Source organism: Rhinatrema bivittatum, chromosome 18 (assembly GCF_901001135.1).
Source record: "Rhinatrema bivittatum chromosome 18, aRhiBiv1.1, whole genome shotgun sequence".
Classification (NCBI taxonomy): Eukaryota; Metazoa; Chordata; class Amphibia; order Gymnophiona; family Rhinatrematidae; genus Rhinatrema; species Rhinatrema bivittatum.
In genome coordinates, this window is record NC_042632.1 from 53,459,587 (window position 1) to 53,482,244 (window position 22,658).

General features: G+C 47.1%; 1 protein-coding gene across 1 annotated transcript in view; it reads left to right on the plus strand.

The window, feature by feature from the left end:
- The window catches only part of STK32A (serine/threonine kinase 32A), a 73,112-nt gene extending 50,700 nt beyond the window's left edge, over positions 1–22,412 (plus strand). The window contains exons 7-13 of the mRNA XM_029583823.1: positions 9,309–9,398; positions 14,873–14,970; positions 15,990–16,106; positions 16,612–16,737; positions 17,514–17,642; positions 18,997–19,061; positions 19,838–22,412. Of these exons, the coding sequence (XP_029439683.1) occupies positions 9,309–9,398; positions 14,873–14,970; positions 15,990–16,106; positions 16,612–16,737; positions 17,514–17,642; positions 18,997–19,061; positions 19,838–19,940 (728 nt within the window). The 3' untranslated portion in view covers positions 19,941–22,412. The remainder of the gene's footprint in view (positions 1–9,308; positions 9,399–14,872; positions 14,971–15,989; positions 16,107–16,611; positions 16,738–17,513; positions 17,643–18,996; positions 19,062–19,837) is intronic.
- The last annotated feature ends 246 nt before the right edge of the window (positions 22,413–22,658 follow it).

The window sequence follows — 22,658 nt, forward strand, 5'->3', positions numbered from 1 at the left end:
TTCCTTGCTCCTGTGTTCTCAAGGGAGCTCAGCTCTTTCCTTTTTAATGTTGCTTTTCTCTGGGTTTGTGTAGAGGGTATGGGTTCTGTCTGTCCTTCCGCCAGCGTCTGACAGATGGATTCTGACTTCCCAGTCATGTTCTCCCAGCATTAGCAGCGCTAAAGGCAGGCCGGAAGGACAAGGACCCCTGAGGCCTTTCAACCCTGTGTCTAAATACAGAGAGAGAGAGCGCTGCCTAAGAGTTGAGCCCAGTGGCCGGACGTAACCATCTGGTTAAGACTAAGAGCAATATTGCAATACTTGAGTACCCTAACTCATGCACCAAGCACCCAGACATAAGGAGATTTAAGGGGAGAAAGAGGGTGATGTCTTTATTTGTGTTTCTCATTCTTGGGACTGAAGAATTATTTAGGAGAAGGAAAGCGGGAAAAAGCTAAGGGGTTGATTGACGTTTAAATTATAATGCTAAATTAATTGGACAGATGAGCAGACTGGATGGGCCATGTGGTCTTTTTCTGCCTCTATGTTTCTAAAAGATTTCTGTGGTTAAAATTGGATCAGGGAGGTCTTTTCGAATTTGCTCCTCGGTGCTAACTGGTTAAATTTATGCACACAACTCCGTCTGCAGAAATGTTTGTTCTGAGTCTAACTGCACACATTTTGCCAGTTAGGCTGACCTCGGTGGTGGGAAAATTAATGGGGAGAAAGATGCTGAAAGAAAGATCCAGTGGGTTGCTGGATCCAAGGCAGCATGGATTCACCAGGGGGAAAGTTCTGTCAGACAAATCTGATTGACTTTTTTGATTGGGTGACTCTAGAATTGGATTGAGGAAGAGCACTCGATGTGATCTACTTGGAATTCAGCAAAGCTTTTGATACGGTCCCACATAGGAGGCTTGTGAATAAAATGAGAAGCTTGGGAGTCTGTGGCAAGGTGCTGGAGTGGATTATAAACTGGGGTGTGAAAGGCTGAAGAGAGGGATCTTGAGATGATAGCGTCTGGGGATCTGAAGGCAGCGAAGCAATGTGACAAGGTGATAGCTAAAGTCAGAAGAATGCTGGGCTGCACAGAGAGAGGATTAATCAGTAAGAAAAAGGAGATGGTCCTTGGTGAGTCATCACCTGGAGTACTGGGTTCAGTTCTGGAGACCGTATCTCAAACAGGATAAGATCAGGACTCGGGTGGTCCAGAGAAAGAGACCAAAATGTAGTGGTAGGGGATCAAAATATAGCCTCTATTGGAAGACTTATAGGAGAGACTAAATATATACACCCTGGATGAGAGGAGATGTAAGGGAGATATGATACAGACTTTCAGATACCTGAAAATTTTTTTAATGATGTATGAACTTCAAACCTTTTCTGTTGGAAAGAAATTAGTAGAACTAGGAGTCATGAAATGAAACTCTAGGGGGGACAACTCAGAACCAACATCAGGAAATATTTCTTCATGGAGAAGGTGGTGGATGCCTGGAATGCCCTTCCAGAGGAAGTGGTGAAGACAAAACCGGTGTAGGATTTCAAAGGGGCATGGGATAAACACTGTGGATCCCCAAACACTAGAGGATGGGAATGAAGAAAAGGAATCATGGGGGTAACTTGCTGGTGTGGTGGTTACTACCGTTAACCAATTCGCCTTGATGCTTTTGATGCAACTGCAACATTGCTTTCCACTTCAGCAGCCGGAGAAAAGAGGAATTGGATTCAGAAAACAAACAATGAGGGCCCCGACTTTTACAGTCTGGGGAACTGATATGTATGGGAGTAACCTGCATGGAGCAGCAATTATTAGTCTTAACAGAAGGCAAGGGGTTACTGCTTTTGATGCAACTACAACATCACTCTCTGCCTTCATGGCGGGGGGTGGGGGGGGGGGGGGTGATGGTGGTTGAAGAGGAATTGGCTTCCGATGATCACCAACCCGGGCCCCGACTTTTATGGTCTTGGGTACTGATACGCAGACACAAGCGAAAAAACACAGGACTGCTTCTGCGGCTGATTGCAAAGCACATTAGCACTATCTGAAATTTCAAGAAGGCTCATCGAATAACTGCACGGAGTGTCAGTTGCTACCCTTAAGAGAAACATAGGGTAATCCTGCATGGTGCAACAGATACTACCATAAGAAGCTTTCTGGGTAGACTGGTTGGACTATTTGGTTCTTTTCTGCTATTATTAACTATGTTAAGTTAGCTGGATAACTTGTTTGGGAATTTTGAGTGTTGCCAATTAGACATTCCACTGAATATACCGTATTTTCCGGCGTATAAGATGACTTTATAACCCAAGAAAATCTTCTCAAAAGTCGGGGGTCGTCTTATACGCCGGGTATCGTCTTATAGGGCACACCTGCTCTCTGACCAGTTTCTCTCAATCATACACATGCTCTCAATCAAATGCATTCTCTCACTTACACACAGGCTGGCTGGCTGCTTTTCTCTCTCTCACTCACTTCCTCTCCCCCGCCCCCCAAGCACAAATAGTAGCTGCAGCCCCCGCAGGCCAAGAAAGAAGAATCCCATCGGCCGCGGGAGGCTCATGGTGCTGTCTCCTTTCCCTATTATCAGCTGCTTCGATTGCTCAGGGGCCGATGCTGCTGTCGCCGCTGCTATTTTTTCATGCGGCACGGCTTTCTCCTTCCCGCGCACCGCACTGCCGTTGCCGCTGGGCTATCAGCACGTTCAAGCACAGCAGGAACGGCAGCGGTGCAAAAAAAAAAAAAAAAAAGCTGTGGCATCCGCGGCTGCCCTTTTCTTCTTCCAGCCCCCCCCCCCTTTGAACCGGAACAGGAAGTGATGCGCGGGAAGAAAGAGCCGTGCCGCGTGAAAAAATAGCAGCGGCGACAGCAGCATCGGCCCCTGAGCAGTCAAAGGAGCTGGTAATCGGGAAAGGAGACAGCAGCATGAGCCTCCCGTGGCCGATGGGTTTCTTCTTTCTTGGCCTGCGGGGGCTGGAGGAGGAAGCTGCTGCAGCTACTATTTGTGCTCGGGGGGGGGGGGGGGGGAGTGGAAGTGAGAGAGAGAGAGAAGCAGCCAGCCTGTGTGTAAGTGAGAGAATGCATTTGATTGAGAGCATGTGTGTGATTGAGAGAAACTGGTCAGCGAGCTCATGTGTGTGTATATGTGAGAGACAATGAAAGTGACTGCTCAGAGAGATGACTGATGTGTATGTGAGTGTGAGAGAGAGAAAAAGCATGGAAGTGAGAAATCTGGGTATGTGAGAAAGCATGGGAGTTTGAAGCCTGATTATGTGAGAGAGAGCATGGGAGCGGGAGGGCTGTGTGTGTGTGTGCGTGCATGAGAGAGAGACTGGTTGATAAGGTGACTGTGTGTGTGAGAGAAAGAGACTGGTGTGTGTGTGTGAATGTGAGAGAAAGAATGTGATTCAGGGAATGAGAAGCCTGTGCACGTGGAGAGCAAGCATGGAAATGAGAGAGAGACTGGTGAGTGTGTGTGAGACAGAGAAAGTGATTATGAGAGTGAGAAGCCCGTATATGTACGGTAAGCAGAACACGGGAGTGGGAAGCCTGTGTGTGTGTATGGCATGAGAGAAACTGTTCAGGAAGGTGTCTGGTGTGTGTGTCAAAGACTGTTTGGGAAATGATTGGTGTGTGAGAGACAGAAACTGGTCATGGGGGCATGACTGGTATGGTGTGTGTGTGTGTGTGTGAGAGACATGGGCCCTAAGGAAGAGGACCATGAGTATAGAGCTTAGCCATTACTCTGCTTCTGGTGTGTGCTACGGCCTGCATGGAAGAGGAGTAGGAGAGCTGCTGGAGGGGGTAAGTAAAGGTGGCTTTTAAAGTTTATTTTTCTTGATTGACTGCCATTTTAATTATTTAATATTATGTGATGTGTCTGCTTTTTTGAAATATTTTATTGGTGTTTGGAGAATGTTTAATAGTTTTTATGAGTTTTTAATTGTTGGATGTTATTCTGTTCATAGCTGTTTTGAAACATTTATTCTGCTTATTAGTATAGTTTTACAATTATTTCTGTGTGGGGATCTATAGCTGCTTGCTAGTTCTGTTTTCCTAATAAGAGGTGTATTGGTTTTTAGGGCCTGATATACAGTATTTGTAGTGTTGCCTTTTCATAGATAGGGTTGCTCCTGTTTGAATGTAAAATTATTATTTTTTCTTAAAAATATGTATAAAAAAGGGGGGGGGGTGTCATCTTATACGCCCAGTTGTCTTATATGCCGGAAAATACGGTAACTAGATAAAGTCTTAATTAACTGGCTAAACCTATCAGACTAACTTTAGGACTGATAAGTTATCTGGTTAATTCAGAATATCACAGTTAGCTGGATGCTTATTTGACTAACTTAACTCTACCTCCAAGCTATCCAGATAACTTTTATCTAGTTAACTACTTTGCCAGATAACTTGGTGGTGATTAGAGCTCAGGAGTTTTGAAAACCTGCAGCTTTTCCAGATAGGCCTCACACTTAGCCGGACAAATCATTTGAATATTGATCCAAGTGTGGTGTTCAAAACCAGAAACAAAGTTTAGTGAAAAAAAAAATATAGTCTGGCAATACAGCTCAGATGTGGAAAATGCAGGTCACTGTTTTCCTCTGAACAGTTTGCATGTTGGACAAATTTCAGGAGACCTCTCCCAGCTTGCAGGGTGCCTGCTCCCTTAAAACCCCTTGGATCCAGGAAAATCCACTTCTTAGCAGTCAAAGGTTGTAAACATACTGCCCGGCTGGTGACCAAGACTCTTGGACGAACTCCTTGCTCCTTAGAGACCTTTGTTTTCAGGTTTTATTTTATTTTTCATGGGATTTTATTATAACAAAAAAAAATATATTTCACTCTGTGGAAAAATGATTTTGTTATGACACACAGTGATTTTTTTTTTTTATGATACCACATTGAAATTCTCAGGAAAATTAAAATAAAAATGGAAAACAGGGGTCCCTATCTATCCCTTAAAGCTTGGGATAAGAAACCCCCCTGAGCCTGGGTGCGGATGGTGGTCTTGTGGAATCCACTCCAACCTCTGGATGGAAAAGAGGCCCAACCGTCATCTCTCCTCCTGGAGACTTTGCACCCTGGACGTCTCTTCCCAGCTCATGCCAGTCACCTGCTGCACACGACCTTTCAAAGCGACCTGTCCTGCAGGGGATGGACCCTTGCTGTCACTCGGAATGGCCGCTCCCCCCATCCCCAGATGGGTCCTCCTCTTTCTGTATGGTGAAGCTTAGTGGGCCTTGCTTATTTATTTATTTATTTATTTATTTATTTATTTATAACTTTTATATACCGGCATTCGTAAAAAAAACATCATGTCGGTTTACAGACAACTGAGAAAGGAAATTACAATGATAGATGGAGGAAGGATAGGAAGTTAAAAGGTGACAACTTTACTGTAGAGCCAACGGGCGCCACAGTTATTAAATGAGATTACATGTGGTTAACCAGGTTGGACATAAATTAATTATATACAAGAGGCGACAGAGTGGGGGGTAGCGCGGGGTGGGGGATGAAGCGCATAGGGGAGGCGGGGTGGGGTAGGAACTGTACAAGGGGGCAGGTGGTGGCGATGGGAAGGAGAGGTGGTGACTGAATATCAGGAAGCCATAAAATGGGTGGGGTGGTGAGGGAGGGAGGGTGTGTAGGGGGGCGGGGGGACACTGTACTAGGGAGAGGGAAATAATGAGTGTTGAGGAGAAGTCAAATGCTAGGGTTGAGAGGCGTTGGGATAGGCCTGTTTAAATAACCAGGTCTTGATTCCTTTTTTGAATTGATTAAGTGACGGTTCTAGTCGGAGCTCGGTGGGGAGGGAGTTCCAAAGGGTGGGGCCGGCGATGGAGAAGGCTCTCGCTCTGGTGTTTGTGAGGTGAGCAATTTTGAGTGAAGGGGTGTGGAGGGTGCCCGCAAGGGAGTTTCTGGTAGGACGGTTGGCCTGGTGGAAGTGTGGCATATCTTCGATCCAGGGGGAGTTATTTTTATATAGCGTGTTATGTATGATAGTAAGTGTTTTGTATTGAGAGCGATAGGTGATTGGTAGCCAGTGGAGGTTTTGTAATATGGGAGTAATATGATCAGTCTTTCTTGAGTTTGTAAGGATGCGAGCCATGGCATTTTGTAAGATTTGGAGGGGTTTGATTGTGGAAGCTGGAAGGCCTATTAGCAGTGAGTTGCAATAGTCAAGTTTTGATAGTATAGTGGTTTGCATAACGGTACGGAAGTCATGTGCGTGGAGGAGAGGCTTAAGTTTTTTGAGGGTTTGGAGTTTATAGAAGCCCCCTTTTAGGAGTGATTTGATGTGGGATTTGAAGCTAAGTTGTGTATCTAAGAGAACTCCTAGATCTCTGACAGTGGACGGAGGTGTGAGATTTTGTGAAGTGTTCTGTTGCAGTTGGTGAATGGATAAGCTGGGTTGATTAGTAATAATTAGGATTTCAGTTTTTGAAGTATTGAGTGCAAGGTGTAGGTTGGAAAGGAGTGCGTTGATAGATGTGAGGCATGTCTCCCAGAAGTGCAGGGTTTCGTTGAGGGAGTTTTGGATGGGGATAAGTATTTGTACGTCGTCAGCGTACAAGAAGAATTTTAGTCCCAGTTTGGATAATAAGTGGCAAAGAGGGAGAAGGTAGATGTTAAAGAGGGTGGAGGAAAGGGAGGAGCCCTGGGGTACGCCTTGTGAAAGAGGAATGTGTGTGGATTCGGATTTATCAAGTTTGACTAAGTACTTTCTGTGGTCAAGGTAGGAGGAGAACCATGATAGGGCTGTGTTAGAGATGCCTATGTTAAATATAATTTGGGATGAGGCCGACCATACGTAGCCTGGGCCGGCCCTTCTAATATTACAGAAATCCATAGGGAGCCAAACCCTACTGCAACTCTGACTTCAGTTTAGCTAATTGGCAACCGCCCCTAGCTCATGGTTGCCATTTACTGGTGCAGAGGCATGTGCTGCAGCCGGAACAGGCACCTTCTTATAAATCAGGCTCAATGTGGAAAGAGGAAACTGAACTTCCTTATTTGAAGCCCACTAGGTGCATTTAGCCAGATTTTCATGTGTGCCGACAGGAAGCCCACTAGCCCGGAGAATGCAAAGAAACCAAAGGGGAAGTTTTCTCATCTTCCCAGTCCCCAGATCTGAGCTGGACCTGATCTGATCCTTTAATTTGCTGGCAGAGAGCGGATGAAGACAACTTTAGTGTGGTAGTAAACAATTCTATTGTGATTTACGGCCAGGGATTATATTCCCCCTGTCTTGGTACACACTCTGTTAATTCTTCCTTCCCCACGTGTGTCTTCCGGCAAAAGGGAAACGTAAGCAATAGGACAATTTCCTTTTCTAATGGTGAGTTTGCATGAGGTGAGCAAGCAGCCTGTGTAAATTGTATTTCTGATAAACTGATGCTGAGGGTCTAAAAGCCTCTTCCTTGATTTGCAAGACTGCGGATATGTGAAATTACTTTTTTTGCTGCTGCTTGCAAGAATTTGTCATGTCATGTTTCCAAGGTGGTTGGCAAACACGAGTTTTGGTTTTTTTTTGTTTTTTTAATTAAAATACTCCAGGAAGGGTTAACATTGATTTACCCTGCACATAACTGTGTTGGGTTTTGTCTACTATATCTGAGGAAAATTGCTGAATACACATAAATAAGGCCTTGGCATGGACGTATGAATATCAGGAGTATGGCTGATGGGATGCTGCAGGCACTCCTTTTTTTTTGGCAATGTTGAACGAGATGGTTCCACCTCCTTCTATTATTGAGCTTTTCAGTTAGTTTTACAAGGTTTAAAATAAAGGAAAGAAAAATGTTAGACCAGCAGGCGGATAGGAAAAGACTCACCAATGGACAAAAAGCAGAGCAAAGTGAGTATTTTGCTCAAAAGGAGACTTGATGGTTTAGGCCCTTGACATAGGGTTGGAGAACCTATTGCCTGTACGTTGCTAGTTCAAATCTGACTCAGTTCCTTGGTACCAGCCCTGTGGGTGCTTGAGCACCCCAAATATTGAGGAAACTCCACTATATTCAGAGAGGGGGGTAATTTTTGTGTTTGGCATCCCCAATCATTTTGAAAAGTAGGTTGCTATGACAGGTCATGATAGTGACTGAGCATCTTTACTGGCTGGAAAAGCCATTTGGTAGCCTACGTGAAATGAATCGGTGGCCTCCGTCCAGTTCTTATTGGTCGGGGGTAGTATCATCACGGCTAATGCTGTTGAGCTGGCTAACAGTATTTCATAGCCAGAGGGGGGAGAGGGGTCAGGGCTGGGGTGAGCTTGCACCATCCTTACCTGTTCTGTGGATAAATGGAGAACCTCTGTGTCCATGGCCAACAACCCTGGAACCTCTGAAGTTTGTGCAAGCTCAACAGATGTAGTGTCTGAGCTTTCCAGGTAACATAGGTCACTTCCTCAGATGACGACCAATCCACAAGTGCCAGGGGAAAAAGAAAGCAAGGATTTTGCACACGGGAACCGAAGTGTTCAGAGAGATGGGAGTAACACCAGGTAGAAAAAGGCAAAAACTGGGGCCGGAAAGTCATCGTTGTGTGAGAAGCTGTCCCATTCGTCTGCTTGAATTTCCAAACCCAAGGTCCCAGTTAAGGCACTTGGGTGAAATATTTCTAAGGGGTTTTTATTTATTTAGGGTTTTTTATATACCGGCATTCGAGAACGCAGTCCCATCATGCTGGTTCACATTAAAACAAGTGTGCATCGTAAACAAAACTAAAACAATGGTGCAGAAAAAGGCAGTTACAAATAACAGGGAGATTAGAACTTGGCAGAGAGAGAAGAGAAAGGACAGGTTATTAATTCAAACATGTAACGATAGTGTAAAATAATATAAAATTCAAACAAGAATTCAAAAAAATTCAAACAAATTCAAAAAAATTCAAACAAGAAGGTTCTAACATTTTGGGATTTTTAGCCTTGTATTTTGCCATATTTTACTTATTCTACACAAATATTGGTGAGTGGCAGAAAATAACTCCTGAACAATGATGTGTTTTTAATTAAAAAAAAAAAAAAAAAAAAAAAAAGAATCATAAGCTAAAAGTTGCAGTATTGCAAAACTGGACGAGCATGTATTTGTGAAAAAGTCCTTCAGCTTAGCAATGATACCTCCTTTTAGAAAGTGTTCCCATCCTTGGTAACTGCGCCTTGTCATGTGCAGAGTGAACGAGCTTCTTCTGTCCCTGGCTGCTCATGCAAATGTGAAGTATTGAAAAGAAATTTAAGATACACAGAGAAACAATTAGTTAAATTTAAAAAAAAAAGTCATTTTAACCAAAAGAATATCCTGCAGCTTTCATTGTCTGTCTGTGTTTATACTTCCAGGCCATGTGCACATTACTGACTTCAACATTGCTGCCCTGATGAGCAACGACACGAAAATTACTTCGGTGGCAGGAACGAAGCCTTATATGGGTGAGTACGAACAGATCGGGAACTTTCTGCTCTAGTGATGCCTCCAGGTTTGGTAGTGAGGGACCCCCAGACCCCCATGCAAGGCCCCTGGCTCCATTTGTGCAATAGGTCCATTCATTGACCCATCAATAAAACCAAACGCCAGAGCTGATCCTGAAAAGCAAAACCGATCCAGGTGAGTTGGAAGAGCCTTTCCTCTCTCCCCCCTTCTGTTTTTATGGGTGAGCTTAAGTTCGTGTCATGGGGGGCACCAGACGACGTGAACAAGCGAGGCAGTGCCACGGTACGGAATCGATAGGACCGAGGCAGTGCCCCACGCTAGGGTCATCACCAAGTGCTGTAGTAGGAAAATGTTCAAGCTGACAGGTCGCTCGACGAATGTCACGAGGGTACTGCAGGGGTAGCCCACACTCGCCACGTCAGCCCTGATGGCAGTGAATGTCCACGTGGTGGGATGCACTGTGATACAAAGTGGTTTCTACAGGGATGAAGCAATGAGGGTTTTTTTTTTTTAATTTTTTTGTCTGCCCTGTGCAATGACAGTTTGACAGATCTGTACATCTGTATTCTATTAATAGCAGTGTAATTTGTCTTCTTTGGGACAAGGTCGTTGACGAAGAACAGTTCAGGAGAAACCTCCTGTATTTTTTTGCTCCTGCCAGCCTCCGTCTGGCCCCTGGACAGAAAGATGCAAGGGAGAGCATGCGAGGCCTCGAGGTTTTCCTCAGAGCCGCACCGGCCTGGCAGTGCGCCAGCTTTTATGCTGTTGTGAAATATATTTAAAATTAATTGAAGGAAGGAAGAAGGGGGGGGAAACAGAAAGATTGGGATAGAAAAAAGCATGGGATGCAGGAAGACGAAGTTGGAAGGTGAGAAGTAAGGCGCGGAACGAGCCAGCGGTGCCCCGGGACAGACATTTTCCACGTCCACTTGCATTTGGATCTCAAAACATCTTTATTTACAAAATGAGACATTTATTGCCACGGTCGTCCTGGGCACCGCAGGGTTTTTCCTCCCCTCCCCCCCCCCCCCCCCCCATGCTGAAAGGGATCGTCTGTTCCCAGCCAGAAGGTGAGCGCTGCGGGAACCTTTTCCCCACTAGAGAGAGAGCGCGAGGGCACCCACCCGAGGCATCCCACCAGGCCTGGCAGGGTCTGCTCAAGGTCACATTGCAAAAGGGTTCATCTTATCAAGCACGCGGACAGAAGAGAGAAACACAATGTAAGTGAAATATTCAAGGACACCTGACTCTGCAAACTGCAAAGCTGCGTAGTTGGCATTCATGTAACTTTAGTTGGAGAGTTCGTCCAGGGAATGGGGGTGCGGGATCGCATGGATAGGGTCGGCTTTTCCTTTTGTGTATAACAAGTAAATTAAAAATGCTGTGCATCTGGGAGCAAAGGTATAAGAAAGTGCTGGCCCCTAACCTCACAGAGCCTGGAGCTCCCATAGAAAACTCTCTCTGACTGGGCCATTGCCAGCACCAGGAGGGAAGAAGAGAATCTGGAAAGAACCTTTGCTAGAATTTGTTTTAGAACTCTGATTCCCGAGTTCTAGGCCGCTTGTTTGGTCTAGGGGTTTTAAGGACCTCTCCTAAGTACATCAGGACATAAGAACTGCCATACTGGGTCAGACCAATGGTCCATCAAGCCCAGAATCCGGGTCACTTGCAAGTACCTGGGAGATCCCAATAGGAAATGCCGTTCCTTGCCGCTCACTCCCAGAGCTAAGAGGTGGAGACACCAAAATTATGTACCTGTCCTCCAGAAACCTGTTCAAATGTTTGTTATAGGAACGTGCATTTGGTTGAAACAAAAGTGTAAAATGTGACTAATAAGCCCATTTTTGTTTAGTGTCAAACTGAAAAATGTAAAAGATACCAAAGCGTTCATAAATTTTTGTTTTCAGGAAATAATGCACCCTATGAGCATATAGGGCTATTAGCTAATATGGTGCACTATTAGCAAACAGTGTGCCTATTTGCAACTAGGATGCACTATTCCCCCCCCACCCTCCACAAAATTGAAGTGAAGAAAAAAATCCAAAAAACGAAAATAAAATGAACACGAAAAAAATTAGTATGCACATCCTGACTTTTTAAAACTCCTCTATACTATTACCCTTGATCACATTCTCCGACAACAAATTCCAGAATTTAATTGTGTGTTGACTGAAAAATATACTTTCTTAAACTTTATTGAAATCTGGCTTTATGGAGTGTCCACGGCATCTTCACCCCTCCACTTCTTGGTGCCGGAATGGCCACCAAATCTTCTCTGTTACTCGACGTATTGTTGGTGTGTCATGCTCATGTAATATGCCCAGTACCCTTCCATCCCTCGCAAATGCAGATGTGCTGATGCCCCCTAGGCTTGTGATGCTATAGGAAAATAAGATCCTCATTTAAAAAGACTGAGGAGATAAGACTCCCTGATCAGTGCACCGTCCCATAGCATGCGGTCTGTCTTTTCCTATCCATTGGCTGTGAGCACCACACATGGCGCAGGTCGGACATATTATCAGCTCCAGCCTGAGTTGATCGCATTATCAGGACATGGAGCCTCAGGGTCTTATCTCCCTTGCTTGGCATTTTGAGAGATAAGGATTTGTATTGGGGGGGGAATGATTCGTTTATAATGCTCGGCAGCACCCGTTCATCACAGTCATGTGATTAGTGGATTAATTACATCTCAGGCAGCCAGTCAAATGGCTAAGTAAATTAAATGTATTCACTCATTAGTAGACAAAAATAGAAAGTTGTGATGCTTTTGCCTTCTGATTGCCTTTCCAGGATTTAATTGCCTCAGTGTCTTCTTTCCACTTTCATAAACAGTTTATCTCTTCCATCCTCTCTAGATGAGACAGCTCATATCTATATTCAGCGCCAGAGAAATAGGATTTCGTACTAAATAATAAACGAGCAAGCCTTTGCACCATTGCTTTATGTAATTCTCAGTTTTCAATTGCTTTTTTGGAGGACTGGTGTGTGCGAGAAGCTCTCTCTGGCCCCTTGATTCAGCCCATCAAAGATTTGCAGGGTCCTAGATAGGCTCCATTGGGGGTTTCAGATGACGGTTGTGACAACAGAACCCAAGAGTTCCTCTAAAATTGGGAAAAAAAATCACCTTTATTGTCCTTTGTGAGAAAGTATACTAGACGAGAGTGTGTTTCACACTACAGTATAGCATTGTACACAAGATCTATAGCACAGAAACGTTCAGGGAGCAGTTCAGCTTTGCTGATGTTTCGTTGTTAGAAGGATTTGAAGTGCATCCTAATTTAATTTGCATTTGCTGAAATAAGTCACGGGTGATGGTTTAGGTGGCAGAAAGATGCTTTCTTATGAAACTGCAATGCTCCACAGAATAAAATGAATGTGTCCTGCTGGCGAGGGGAGGCAGACATGAGCCAGCTGAGCTTGACTCCAGGATGGAGGCGTTTCCAGAAGAATGAGGGCATTGTTCAAGCCTTCATTTGTTTATTGTAAATAATTCCCCGTAAACACAATGGTAGATAGGAAATGCATTGAAAAGATATGTAGACCGATGCAATATCAGCGTGTAAAAAAAGTGCATCCAAACCGGGCACACGCGTTTTGAATGCGCGCACATCCACCTCTCCCGGGCACTCGATGCAATACGCAAATGAGCTGCCGCGCTAAAATGGAAGCGCAGTAGGTAATTTGTGCTTCCCTAGCGCTCTGGATCCGGTGCCCTGGAGAAGTGGCTGTGCGTCTAGAAGAGCCTGGCCAGAGCTCCCTCCCCACCACCGGCATGGCTGTTCCCGACTGGTGCTTTTCACCGACACTGGTCAGTGACAGGGCCAATCCCCTTTCAGGACAGCCTTCTGCAAGGGGGATCAGTCCTTTCACTGACATGTGACAGTGAATGGACCAATCGGCAGGAAGGGAAGGAATGAATAAATTAATATCATGTGCCTGACACTTAATATTAATGTTTTCACGCCTTCACTCACTGCCGGCAGGGGTTCCGATTGGGCCAGACCTTGGGGATGCTGCTTTCTGTGGTTCTTCCTATGAGGAGCCACAGAATGCAGGATTTTTTTAAGCCTTGAGTGGGACATAATTCTGATTTCTGTGGTTCCTTCTATTTAGTGTCATTAGGATATTAATAGCAGGAGTGTTTGGTTTTTTTTCATCTGCCTTTGACCACCACATGCTTTAATGCCTGCTCCCAGGCAGGCATTAAATTTTTAGCGTTAAAATAGGTGCCGTGGCTGCGCGGCAATTTTTTGCATCGGGGGTGGGTTGGGGGGTATAGCTAACAGCCTCATCAACACGAATTCACACGTAATGAGCGCTGTTATCTACGCGCGTTTTGGACGCACAGATCCCTTTATTGCACGAGGGGTTTTGGTCGAGTGTCCAAAACGTGGGTCCAAGCGCGAGGAGTAAAGCCGCACGCTGCTCCGGCCTGAAAGAGTTTACTTAGCAAATCAATCTTTATGCAATAGCTGCCAATAACTTAAATACGCAGAAGACTGTTTTACAAGAAAGAAACAAGTTCCACATGAAGGAAACGTATAGGGAGGGAAGTGTTTACAGGGTGTAGGGCACCGTAGGGACATTGCTATAGGCATAGACTTGTCTGTACTTATTACAATTGTGTCTTGGGGTATACCAAGTGGTTAAAGTATCTATTATTATTCTATTATGATATAGAATTAATCTTTCCGATACCGTAACGTGTCCTCCTCCCCTGTCGCTTCCGATTACCGACGTACAGTACAGTCTCTTGCACAGGCCGGTGAGTAAATATTACCGGTGGTTCGGTGTCTGTGCCTGGAGACCGCAAGAAGACTCGTCATGTAATCCTCGTGTAGAGGTCTGAGCACGGTCTCGGGGGCCGACTGGAAGGATGGAGGGGTGGGGTCCGGTGGTCCTTTTACTTAGGGGACAAGCGGGTGGTTGCAGTGGTCCTGGCACCTCCTGGTATGCCCGAGGGAGAGGTTCTGTTCTGATAGCTGGCGAGGTCGAGACTTCTAAATCGTAGTATTTGGAGCGCAGTTTATGAAAACAGTTCTCTTGTTTAAACGGTTAATTCAAAAAGTACCCACCCTGTAAGCGGGTACAGGCCCCCGTGCATTGTCCACATTCAGTGGAGGCTTTCCTGGGCGTGGGGTTAGGGCAGAGCACGCATAGTTTTGTAATTTCAAAGCTGCCTGCATGAATTTTATTTTTTTTTAGTTGGAAAAAGTACGCGCAGAAAAGGGGGAAAAAAAAATACCGGCAGAGATTTGCAGCTGCCCACGTTGTTTTGAGCAGTTCCCCCAATAATGTAGCAGAATTGAGAAGGTCTTAGAATAAACTAGAACTAGGCCTAGCCAGCACAGGCTCACCGCTGGACCCGGACATCGTAGCTTTTGTCATTTGCACTCCGTACGCCTCGTGACAGTGCAGCGTGCTAGTGCCAGCATGACGCCTCACTAAAGCAAATGCCTTTTCTGTCTTCCAGCACCAGAGATGTTTTTTCCACGAGGACACATTTCTTACTCCTATGCGGTTGACTGGTGGTCTCTGGGAATCACTGCCTACGAGCTGCTGAAGGGCCGGGTAGGACCTGCTTGTAATCTTTTCTTTTGCCGCCAGCCCCTGAGCCCGGGGAAGCCGGGTGCAGGGCCATATCAGAAGGAAACGCAGTGGCACGGTGGACGACTGCGCTGAGTTGAGCCAATTAGTGTATGATTATAGCTGGCAAATAAGAATCCTCTGATTATCTAATGCCCTCCAGTGCTGCTGAGACATGATGACAACTTCAGATTATCACCATCCTAAACTTCAGAACTTTACAATTAAGACCTGCACAGATTTAGGAGATCAGGTTAGGTAGCTAGTGCTGAGTGCCTTAACTTGTTCTCCCAACTCCTACCTCTGTCTCCCCCCCCCCCCCCCAGTGCTCCTCACTTCTTAGGGACCCCCCCCCCCCCCCAAATTTAGGTGCTCGGCCCTGGTCAGTTTTCAAAGGAGTTGATTTGGGTGCCTGCCTCTGAAGGTTAGGCCCCCAAACCCTTTGAAAACCGTGCCATCCCATTCATGACATGGGGAACATCGTGCGTTTTTATCTAGCCTCGATGACCTCGGGATGACATCTGCTACTCTCTGTGCACAGAGCATGCTGGGTGTCTGCCTCGCAAGGTCACAGCAGCTGCGCCTACCACAGCCACCCTCGCCACCGTGCCACAGCTTAGCTTTCGGGATTTCCACCTGCGGGGACTCTGCTGCTGTGCCAGCAAGGCAGCACCTCTAGCAGGTTAGCAGAAGATCCCTCGCTGCTTCAGCCAAGCCGCTGCTCTCCCTCTGTCCTGCCACATAGCAAAATCTGCAAGCTGAGAAATATTATTGCAAAAAGGTGCCGGGCTAAGACCACATACAGGCCCAAGCCATTAGTAAATCTCTGAGCACAATACAATGACTTACTCCCAGTGCCCCCTGCCTCCCACCTGGTGCTGTGTCTGCTGCAGCAGAGTTTAATGACACCGATTAGGGAAGCAGTAGGTGGGCTTCGGGGAGCTGGAGATGTTGTAGACTGAACGCGAACGGTCTGTCGTCTTCTTTGTTTGTTTTCGGTGCAGAGGCCATACCACATCCATTCCAGCTCGGCGGCAAATGACATCATACAGGTGTTTCACACTGCTACAGTGACCTACCCCTCTTCCTGGTCTCTGGAAATGGTCTCGTTGCTTCACAAGGTACCGTAGGGGTAAATGAACCTGAGAATGTGCCCCCCTAGCGTTGCCTTTTTCTTGTCTGCTATCCGAGCCCAGCTTACTGCCTTGTGATTTTGCTATGCGTCTGCACAGGGGGAGCACGATGGATGATTGATTGTGTGCACCCAAATGCTTTTATCTGGGGGTGAAAAGCAGGGTCGCCTTAGTGCTGTAAGCGTTTAGTTACACATACTAAACTCCAGTGCAGAGTCGTAGTAACTGCCTGTCTGTCCAGAGAAGTCTGTAAAGCTTATGTAGAACTGGTAATTCTTACGGTGGGTGTTCCAAGATATCAGAACCCGAACAGAATGCACTGTTGTCTGGGATAGATACAATTGCTGGAGCTTTGCACGTCAGCACCACACGTGTAATGGAATCGCGCACAATCCAGCAGCGCGGAGAAGCAGCCTTGGGGAGGGTCCGCACGGGGAGGGTGATTGCCTTCATGGGGGCTGCTTCTTTTCTCATTGTTCTTTCTCCTTGCCAGTTCCTCGAGCCGAATCCTGAAGACCGATTCTGCCAGCTGTCGGATATCCAGGACTTTCCGTACCTCGCCGATGTGAACTGGGACGCCGCTCTGCACAAGCAGCTCTTGCCAGAGTTCACGCCCACCGTAAGTCACGAAGGAAAGGAAAGCAGCTTTGAGCCTTTCCTCGGGGCTCAGCAGAGTGCACGGTTTTACCCGCAGTTGTGCACGTGCTTTGTGCACACCAATAAATAAATAAGATTTATGTGCCCAAAAAAATGTTTTTTGTGCAGAAGGCATTTTTGTGTGCATAAATAAACTTTCATATACACGCAACCATCAGAAATCGTTTTATGCACAGTCTTTTATGCACACCCAGGTTTAAATAGTGCGATCCGCCTGTGTGCATGTTTTTAACTGCTGATGCGTTAGTGTGCTGTTTGCCTTCTGCATTGGGAATTAAAGTTTTTTCTGCGCTGAATATCAGCATTCGGTTTCAGTTTTGCAAGAGGACAGGATTGCTGGTGGACCAGTTCTCTCCCATTTTGCATTTTGATAACTGGGGCCCCCACTTCTTATCACTCCCAACCCCCAACAATAGGCTTTTTTGTATTTTGAACTTGCGGATGAATGAAATGCAAAGATGAACAAATTCTGTCCTGCACTTTGGATGTTCTTAGCTCTGATTTAGATCTCTGTGCATCTCTGACATTTGTTTGGGGTGAATCGTGATCCCTGGCCGCCACCATTCCCACACTGAGAGCCCCTTTCCATGCCCTCTGACTCCACAGGACTGTTACTGGGGCCAGGCTGAAGTGCAGTGACCCTTTGCATCGATTACAATTTCTCTCCGACGGTCCGTAAGCTGTAGGAGGACGGCGTAGCGGAAGGGTCAGCTCATCTCACTCTCCTTTCCTTTGCAGAAGGGCCGCTTGAACTGTGACCCGACCTTTGAGCTCGAAGAAATGATACTGGAGTCCAAGCCTCTTCACAAGAAGAAGAAGCGCCTGGCGAAAAAAGTGAAGGGCACGGGGAAAGGCAACGCCACCCAGGTGAGGGCGTGGGATGGCACCGAAGCGTTAATGACTGCGAGATCTTGAACCCATGCTAGGAATACCTGGCAGTCCATTAATACACCCTGGCCTTGCATCATCTCCTCGGGTGGGGATGATGGAAAGCCAGGGCAGGCTTAGCCGGCCTCTGATGTCATGGGGCTCTCTGGTCATCTCAGGCCAGTCGAACTGAAACGGTGCAAGCAGGCTTCGGGAAGTGCCGGTCAGACTGGAGGGGAGGTTTGAGCACAGGGCGGTGAAAGCAGTCGCCCCCTCCCTGGGCTTTTCCAGGCTCTGTGCTCGTGGATTTTATGAGGAAACAGAGCGGGGAGCTGGTGACGATGATCCTCGCCCCAGGCTCCAGCAGCACAGGTGCCGTCCCCGGGGCCGCAGGCCGATTCGTTAATCAGCAGGGTGGGGGGGGGGGGGGGGGAGAGAGAGGGATGGGGATTAGAACTCCTTAGCCCCCGCAGCATGAAGACCACATCATTTGTTCGGTTGCACAAAAGTTGTTTGTTTTCCCTAATGCTTTACTTTATTTGATTTATATTCTGCCCGTCGGCCACTTCAGAGCGCGTTACATTCAGGTACTGTAGGTGTTTCCCTGTCCCCAGAGGGCCCATGCTCTCTAAGGGCCTGATTTACTAAGGTTTCACTTCCATTCTGTGTCCATGGGGGGGAAAAGCTTAGTGAATCGGGCCCTACGTTTGTATCTGAGGCAATGGAGGGTGAAATCACTCGCTCGAGGACAGGCAGTGGGACTTGAATGCCGGCCGCCTTGGATCGTAGCCCACTCTCTCTAACCACTAGGCTGCTCCTCCACTTATAAAGTTTCTGCTGCCTCAAATAGTAAGAACAGGGGTGGGCAATTCCGGTCCTCGAGGGCTGCAAACCAGTCGGGTTTTCAGGATACCCTTAATGAATATGCATGAGAGAGACCTGCATACACACTGCCTCAGTTGTATGCAAATCTATGTCATGCATATTCATTAGGGGTATCCTGAAAACCCGACTGGTTTGCAGCCCTCGAGGACCGGACTTGCCCACCCCTGAGTAAGAAGCATCCAGGTTAACTCCAGGAATGGGAGAGCAGGGTCCCGTCATCCTACTGAGGATCTCTGGGTGAGAGGCGCAGGCGGTGAGTGATGGAGACAGGTTGCCACAGGCAGAGTCTGCGTCCTGCAGGCGCCTGCGTCGTTTGCTTCACGGGGTGGGGGAGAAGGGGACTGTAAGTTGTGTACCCGCTGTTGCTCTTTGATCTGGATGTCCAGGTTGCTTCCCTAATGCCCCCCCCCCCTGGTTTTCTTGTCTTTATTCGGCGTCCGCCTTGCTGCCTGTCCCGGGATAACCAAAGAATGGCCACCTCCAGCAGCACCTTGACACAGTCGAAAAGGATTTCATGGTTTTCAACCGAGAAAAGTAAGTGATGACCGTCACATCAGCAGGTTATGTGCCGTGGATTTTAATGCCCAGCTGTGGCCGATGCGCTGCAGCTGCCACCTCCCCTGAGGCGCTGCCCTGCCCTCAGATGCAAGTCACCAGGAGAGAGGGTTAACGTGCTCATCAGATGACGACGAGCACAGCAGCAGCGTGGCTTACCCAGTCTTTCTAACCACCCCCCCCCCCCCCCCAAATGGGGGAGCTAGGCTGGGTAGGAAGAGGATTTTTAGTGCTGCATGGTGGGGCCTCATTAAGGTGCAGGGAGATGCGGTTTTTTCCATTGAAAAAGACATTTCAAGGCCAAGGGGTCATGGTAAGAAGCTTGGAGCCAGGGAAGCTCAGAGGAGAAACATTCTTTCCAGAGAGGGTGCTAGAGGTTTGGCTTAGCCTTCTAGCAGTGCTGAAGTATGCATGAGATGAGAGGACAGAGGTAGGAACCACGTTGACAGGGTAAATGTCGTCACAGAGATGGGAACTGGTAGTTGTATGGTGGGAGGGACCAAGGAGGGAAGAAAACACAATTGACTTGCATAAGACACAATGTTGTGCAGGTGCTCACAGCTTGTGCAGGTAACAGCTGGGAGATATCCTAAGCTAGCACCATAGGGAGGGATACTGGGCAGGCTGGTTGGGCCATTTGGTCACCCACCTGTTGTCATCTACAATGCAGATTTGTGGTGGACTCTGCTGTGGTTTGTTTGTTGTTGTTGTCGTCTCTCCTCCCTAACTGCTCTCAAACATCTGTTTCCCTGAAGGCTAAGAAGAGAACACAATGAAATGCAAGAACAGCTCACAGTGGCCCAGAGCAAAGACGAGGAAGAGGATGGAAGGAATAATAATCTCGTAGTGCAGCCGTGATGTTTCCTTTAGAGTAAGGATTTGGTGTATTGTAGCTAGATCTGCGCCCAGAGGCAGGGTAGAGTGTGTGTGTGTGTGTGTAGCACTGCCTCCTGGTACAGCAGCCGCTGATGCCGTTTACTGTAAAACAAGGACTTCCCAACCAGGGCGCTGCACTCAGCGTAGGTTAGAGATGGGGGGGGGGTCCCCATGATTTGAGCCTGACACGGATCCTCGAGTGCAGGCTTCAGGAGGGAGTCTCATCTCCCATCTCCATCTCTTCCTGGCCGACTCTTAGCTCCGGCGTATACTCGATCAGCAGAGGACCTGAGGGGATGGTTTCATCCGTCCCCTCAGAATCCACGAAGGGGGAGGGAGTTTCGCTGCACCGCAGCGTCACACATGGGACCAAGCTTCTGTCCTGTGCACCTCAGCTCTGGCCGCCAGGCCCCAGCCTCCATTCAGGTCAGGATCTGAGATCATCACGCCCAGGAGGCCTAGGGAAGATGGGAGGAAATGCATTGGAGTAGAAGAACTTAAGAAGAGATAAAATCAGAGTGATTCTCTGCTCTAGAGTGGAGCATAGGACACGGTAAAGCAGGACATCCACCCCCCTCCTCCGCGATTTGGCAATGAGAGAGGGCATTGCAGGTTTACCCTCTCCTCTGCAGATCCTTCCTCACTTTATTGCTGTGAAGCCAAAGCTTAACCAGAGCTTCATTGTTGCAGATTAAGTCCTGGCTGGAACTCACTCTCCCCTCTGCCCTATCGATCCCCTCCCCTCTGTTGAAGTAATGAGGGGTCAGTCCTTGACCTGGACCTCACAGCGAGGGCTGCACTTCCAGGGTAGGTCACTTTGAGGTCCCCCAGCACAAGCCAGGCGTGAAAAGCAGAAGAGGTGGAAGAGCTTATGTGGGTAGGAGCGGGAGCACCCGTGGGGGCGGCAGAGAGAACCGTCCGTTCCATGTCACTGTGCTCCTCTGTCAGGGCCGGATTAAGACAGGCTGAGGCCCCAGAACGTTATCGAAAAATATGTGAAACTTGAAAATTAGCAATTTCTTAGTATTTAATATGAGGCCCTAGGCTGTAGTTTTAGGTAGCTTGTTCCTAAATCTGGTACCGCTCTCAAGAGCAAACTTTCGCAGCCTGATGGCTGAGGGTTTTCGCTTTCTTTGCTGATGCTATGATTGTGGGAAAGGCCTTTGGTGCATCAACCCCCTGGTGAATCTCCATAGAAAAGACTAAGCTAGATGTAGCATCAGAAAGTCACTGTTCCCGCACCCTGAAGATCAGTGCCTAGAACCCCCGTCTTCCTGGTGCCTGGACATGGCTGGAGCAGAGAGTGGACGTCCCTTCTTTTGCTCTTGGTTCCTATTTCTGGGGGTTGCGGCTCCTCCTCGCATTGTGCTCTTTAGTGGGTTTGCATGTGACTGTCTCTGTGCATGTGGGGGCTTCTGCGCCGAGTGCTTGGCTGAGGAGATACCGCGCAGGGCTGAATGCTAGAATATGTCTGAGCTGAGGACAAGGTGCGTGTCCCGATATCTAGAGAGATTCGGCAGGGGGAATTCTTTCCTCTTGCTTGGCCCGGTTGGCAGGAGGACCTTGAATGCTCTTCTCCCACCAGACTTCCTCCTGCGCAAGGTTTGTTTGCACCTCCCTGAGTTGTGCAGAATTGAGCCTCGTGTGATCTGGAAGACCACACGTTACCCGAGCAGAGGAGGGAATTCGGAGTACTCTTTCATACATAGCCTGATGCCAGGGCTTTTACCATGAGTAACATCCAAAAAAACCCTGATGCTGTCTTAAGACTTGGAGATCCTATGCACAGCACCACCCGTTTACAGAGAAATGTTAACAAGCCGGATTTCATGTCCAGGGAAAGCTCTTTAAATGAAGTCTTTATGGAGCGTTGTTGATGAGCGATGTCGGTGGTCTGCAGATAATGGGTTCTCCCGATGGAGTCCGTAGCAGGAGGTGATGGCGCTGTTGGGCTTTACCTAACCTGAACGATACCTCGCCTCAGGATGGCCATTGGCTTTCAATCGCGTTGAGCTCAGTTAGCGTTGCACTGCCTGCGTCTACAAAAGAGGTTGGTGCACTTCCAAGACATTTTTCCAGCTCCTCTCCTTGTGCCTGTATGGATCTTTGGTTCTCAGCTCAGTTTGCTGATGGGTCCCCTTCTTTAAAGGCCTATTTACGGTGAGGTAGATATCCAAACATTAGTCAGAATAGGCAGTGGCACAACTGAATATACTCATATAACTTTGAGTTAGCCGGATAAATTTATCTGGCTAACTTATGTTAGCTGGATGAATAGCCATCCCTTGGTACGCCCATGTAATGCCTATCACTTAGCCAGCCTAAATAGTTATCCAGTTAAGTCATGGCCACTGAACATGGATGAATATTAAACGTAAAAGGCAAAAAACAACAAGGGGACAACCTTATGCCGTGGAAAGATTTATTAATATATAATTACAGAGACCGACTCTGGCCGAGTTTCACCAGTTAAGGCTGCATCAGGGGCTAAAAACATAAAATATAAAAATTTATTTATAAAAAATATTTCTCAAAAAATATTTAAAAAAAAACAAACAAACCTCACATGACTTCTGATGTCAAACAAAACTACATAAATAGATTCTTTTGTCAAATTTCAATCTAAAATAAAAGATTGCAAAAGGATTTAACATTGAGTCTTACACAATTTAACAGAGCTCAAGGTGATCAGATACTGAA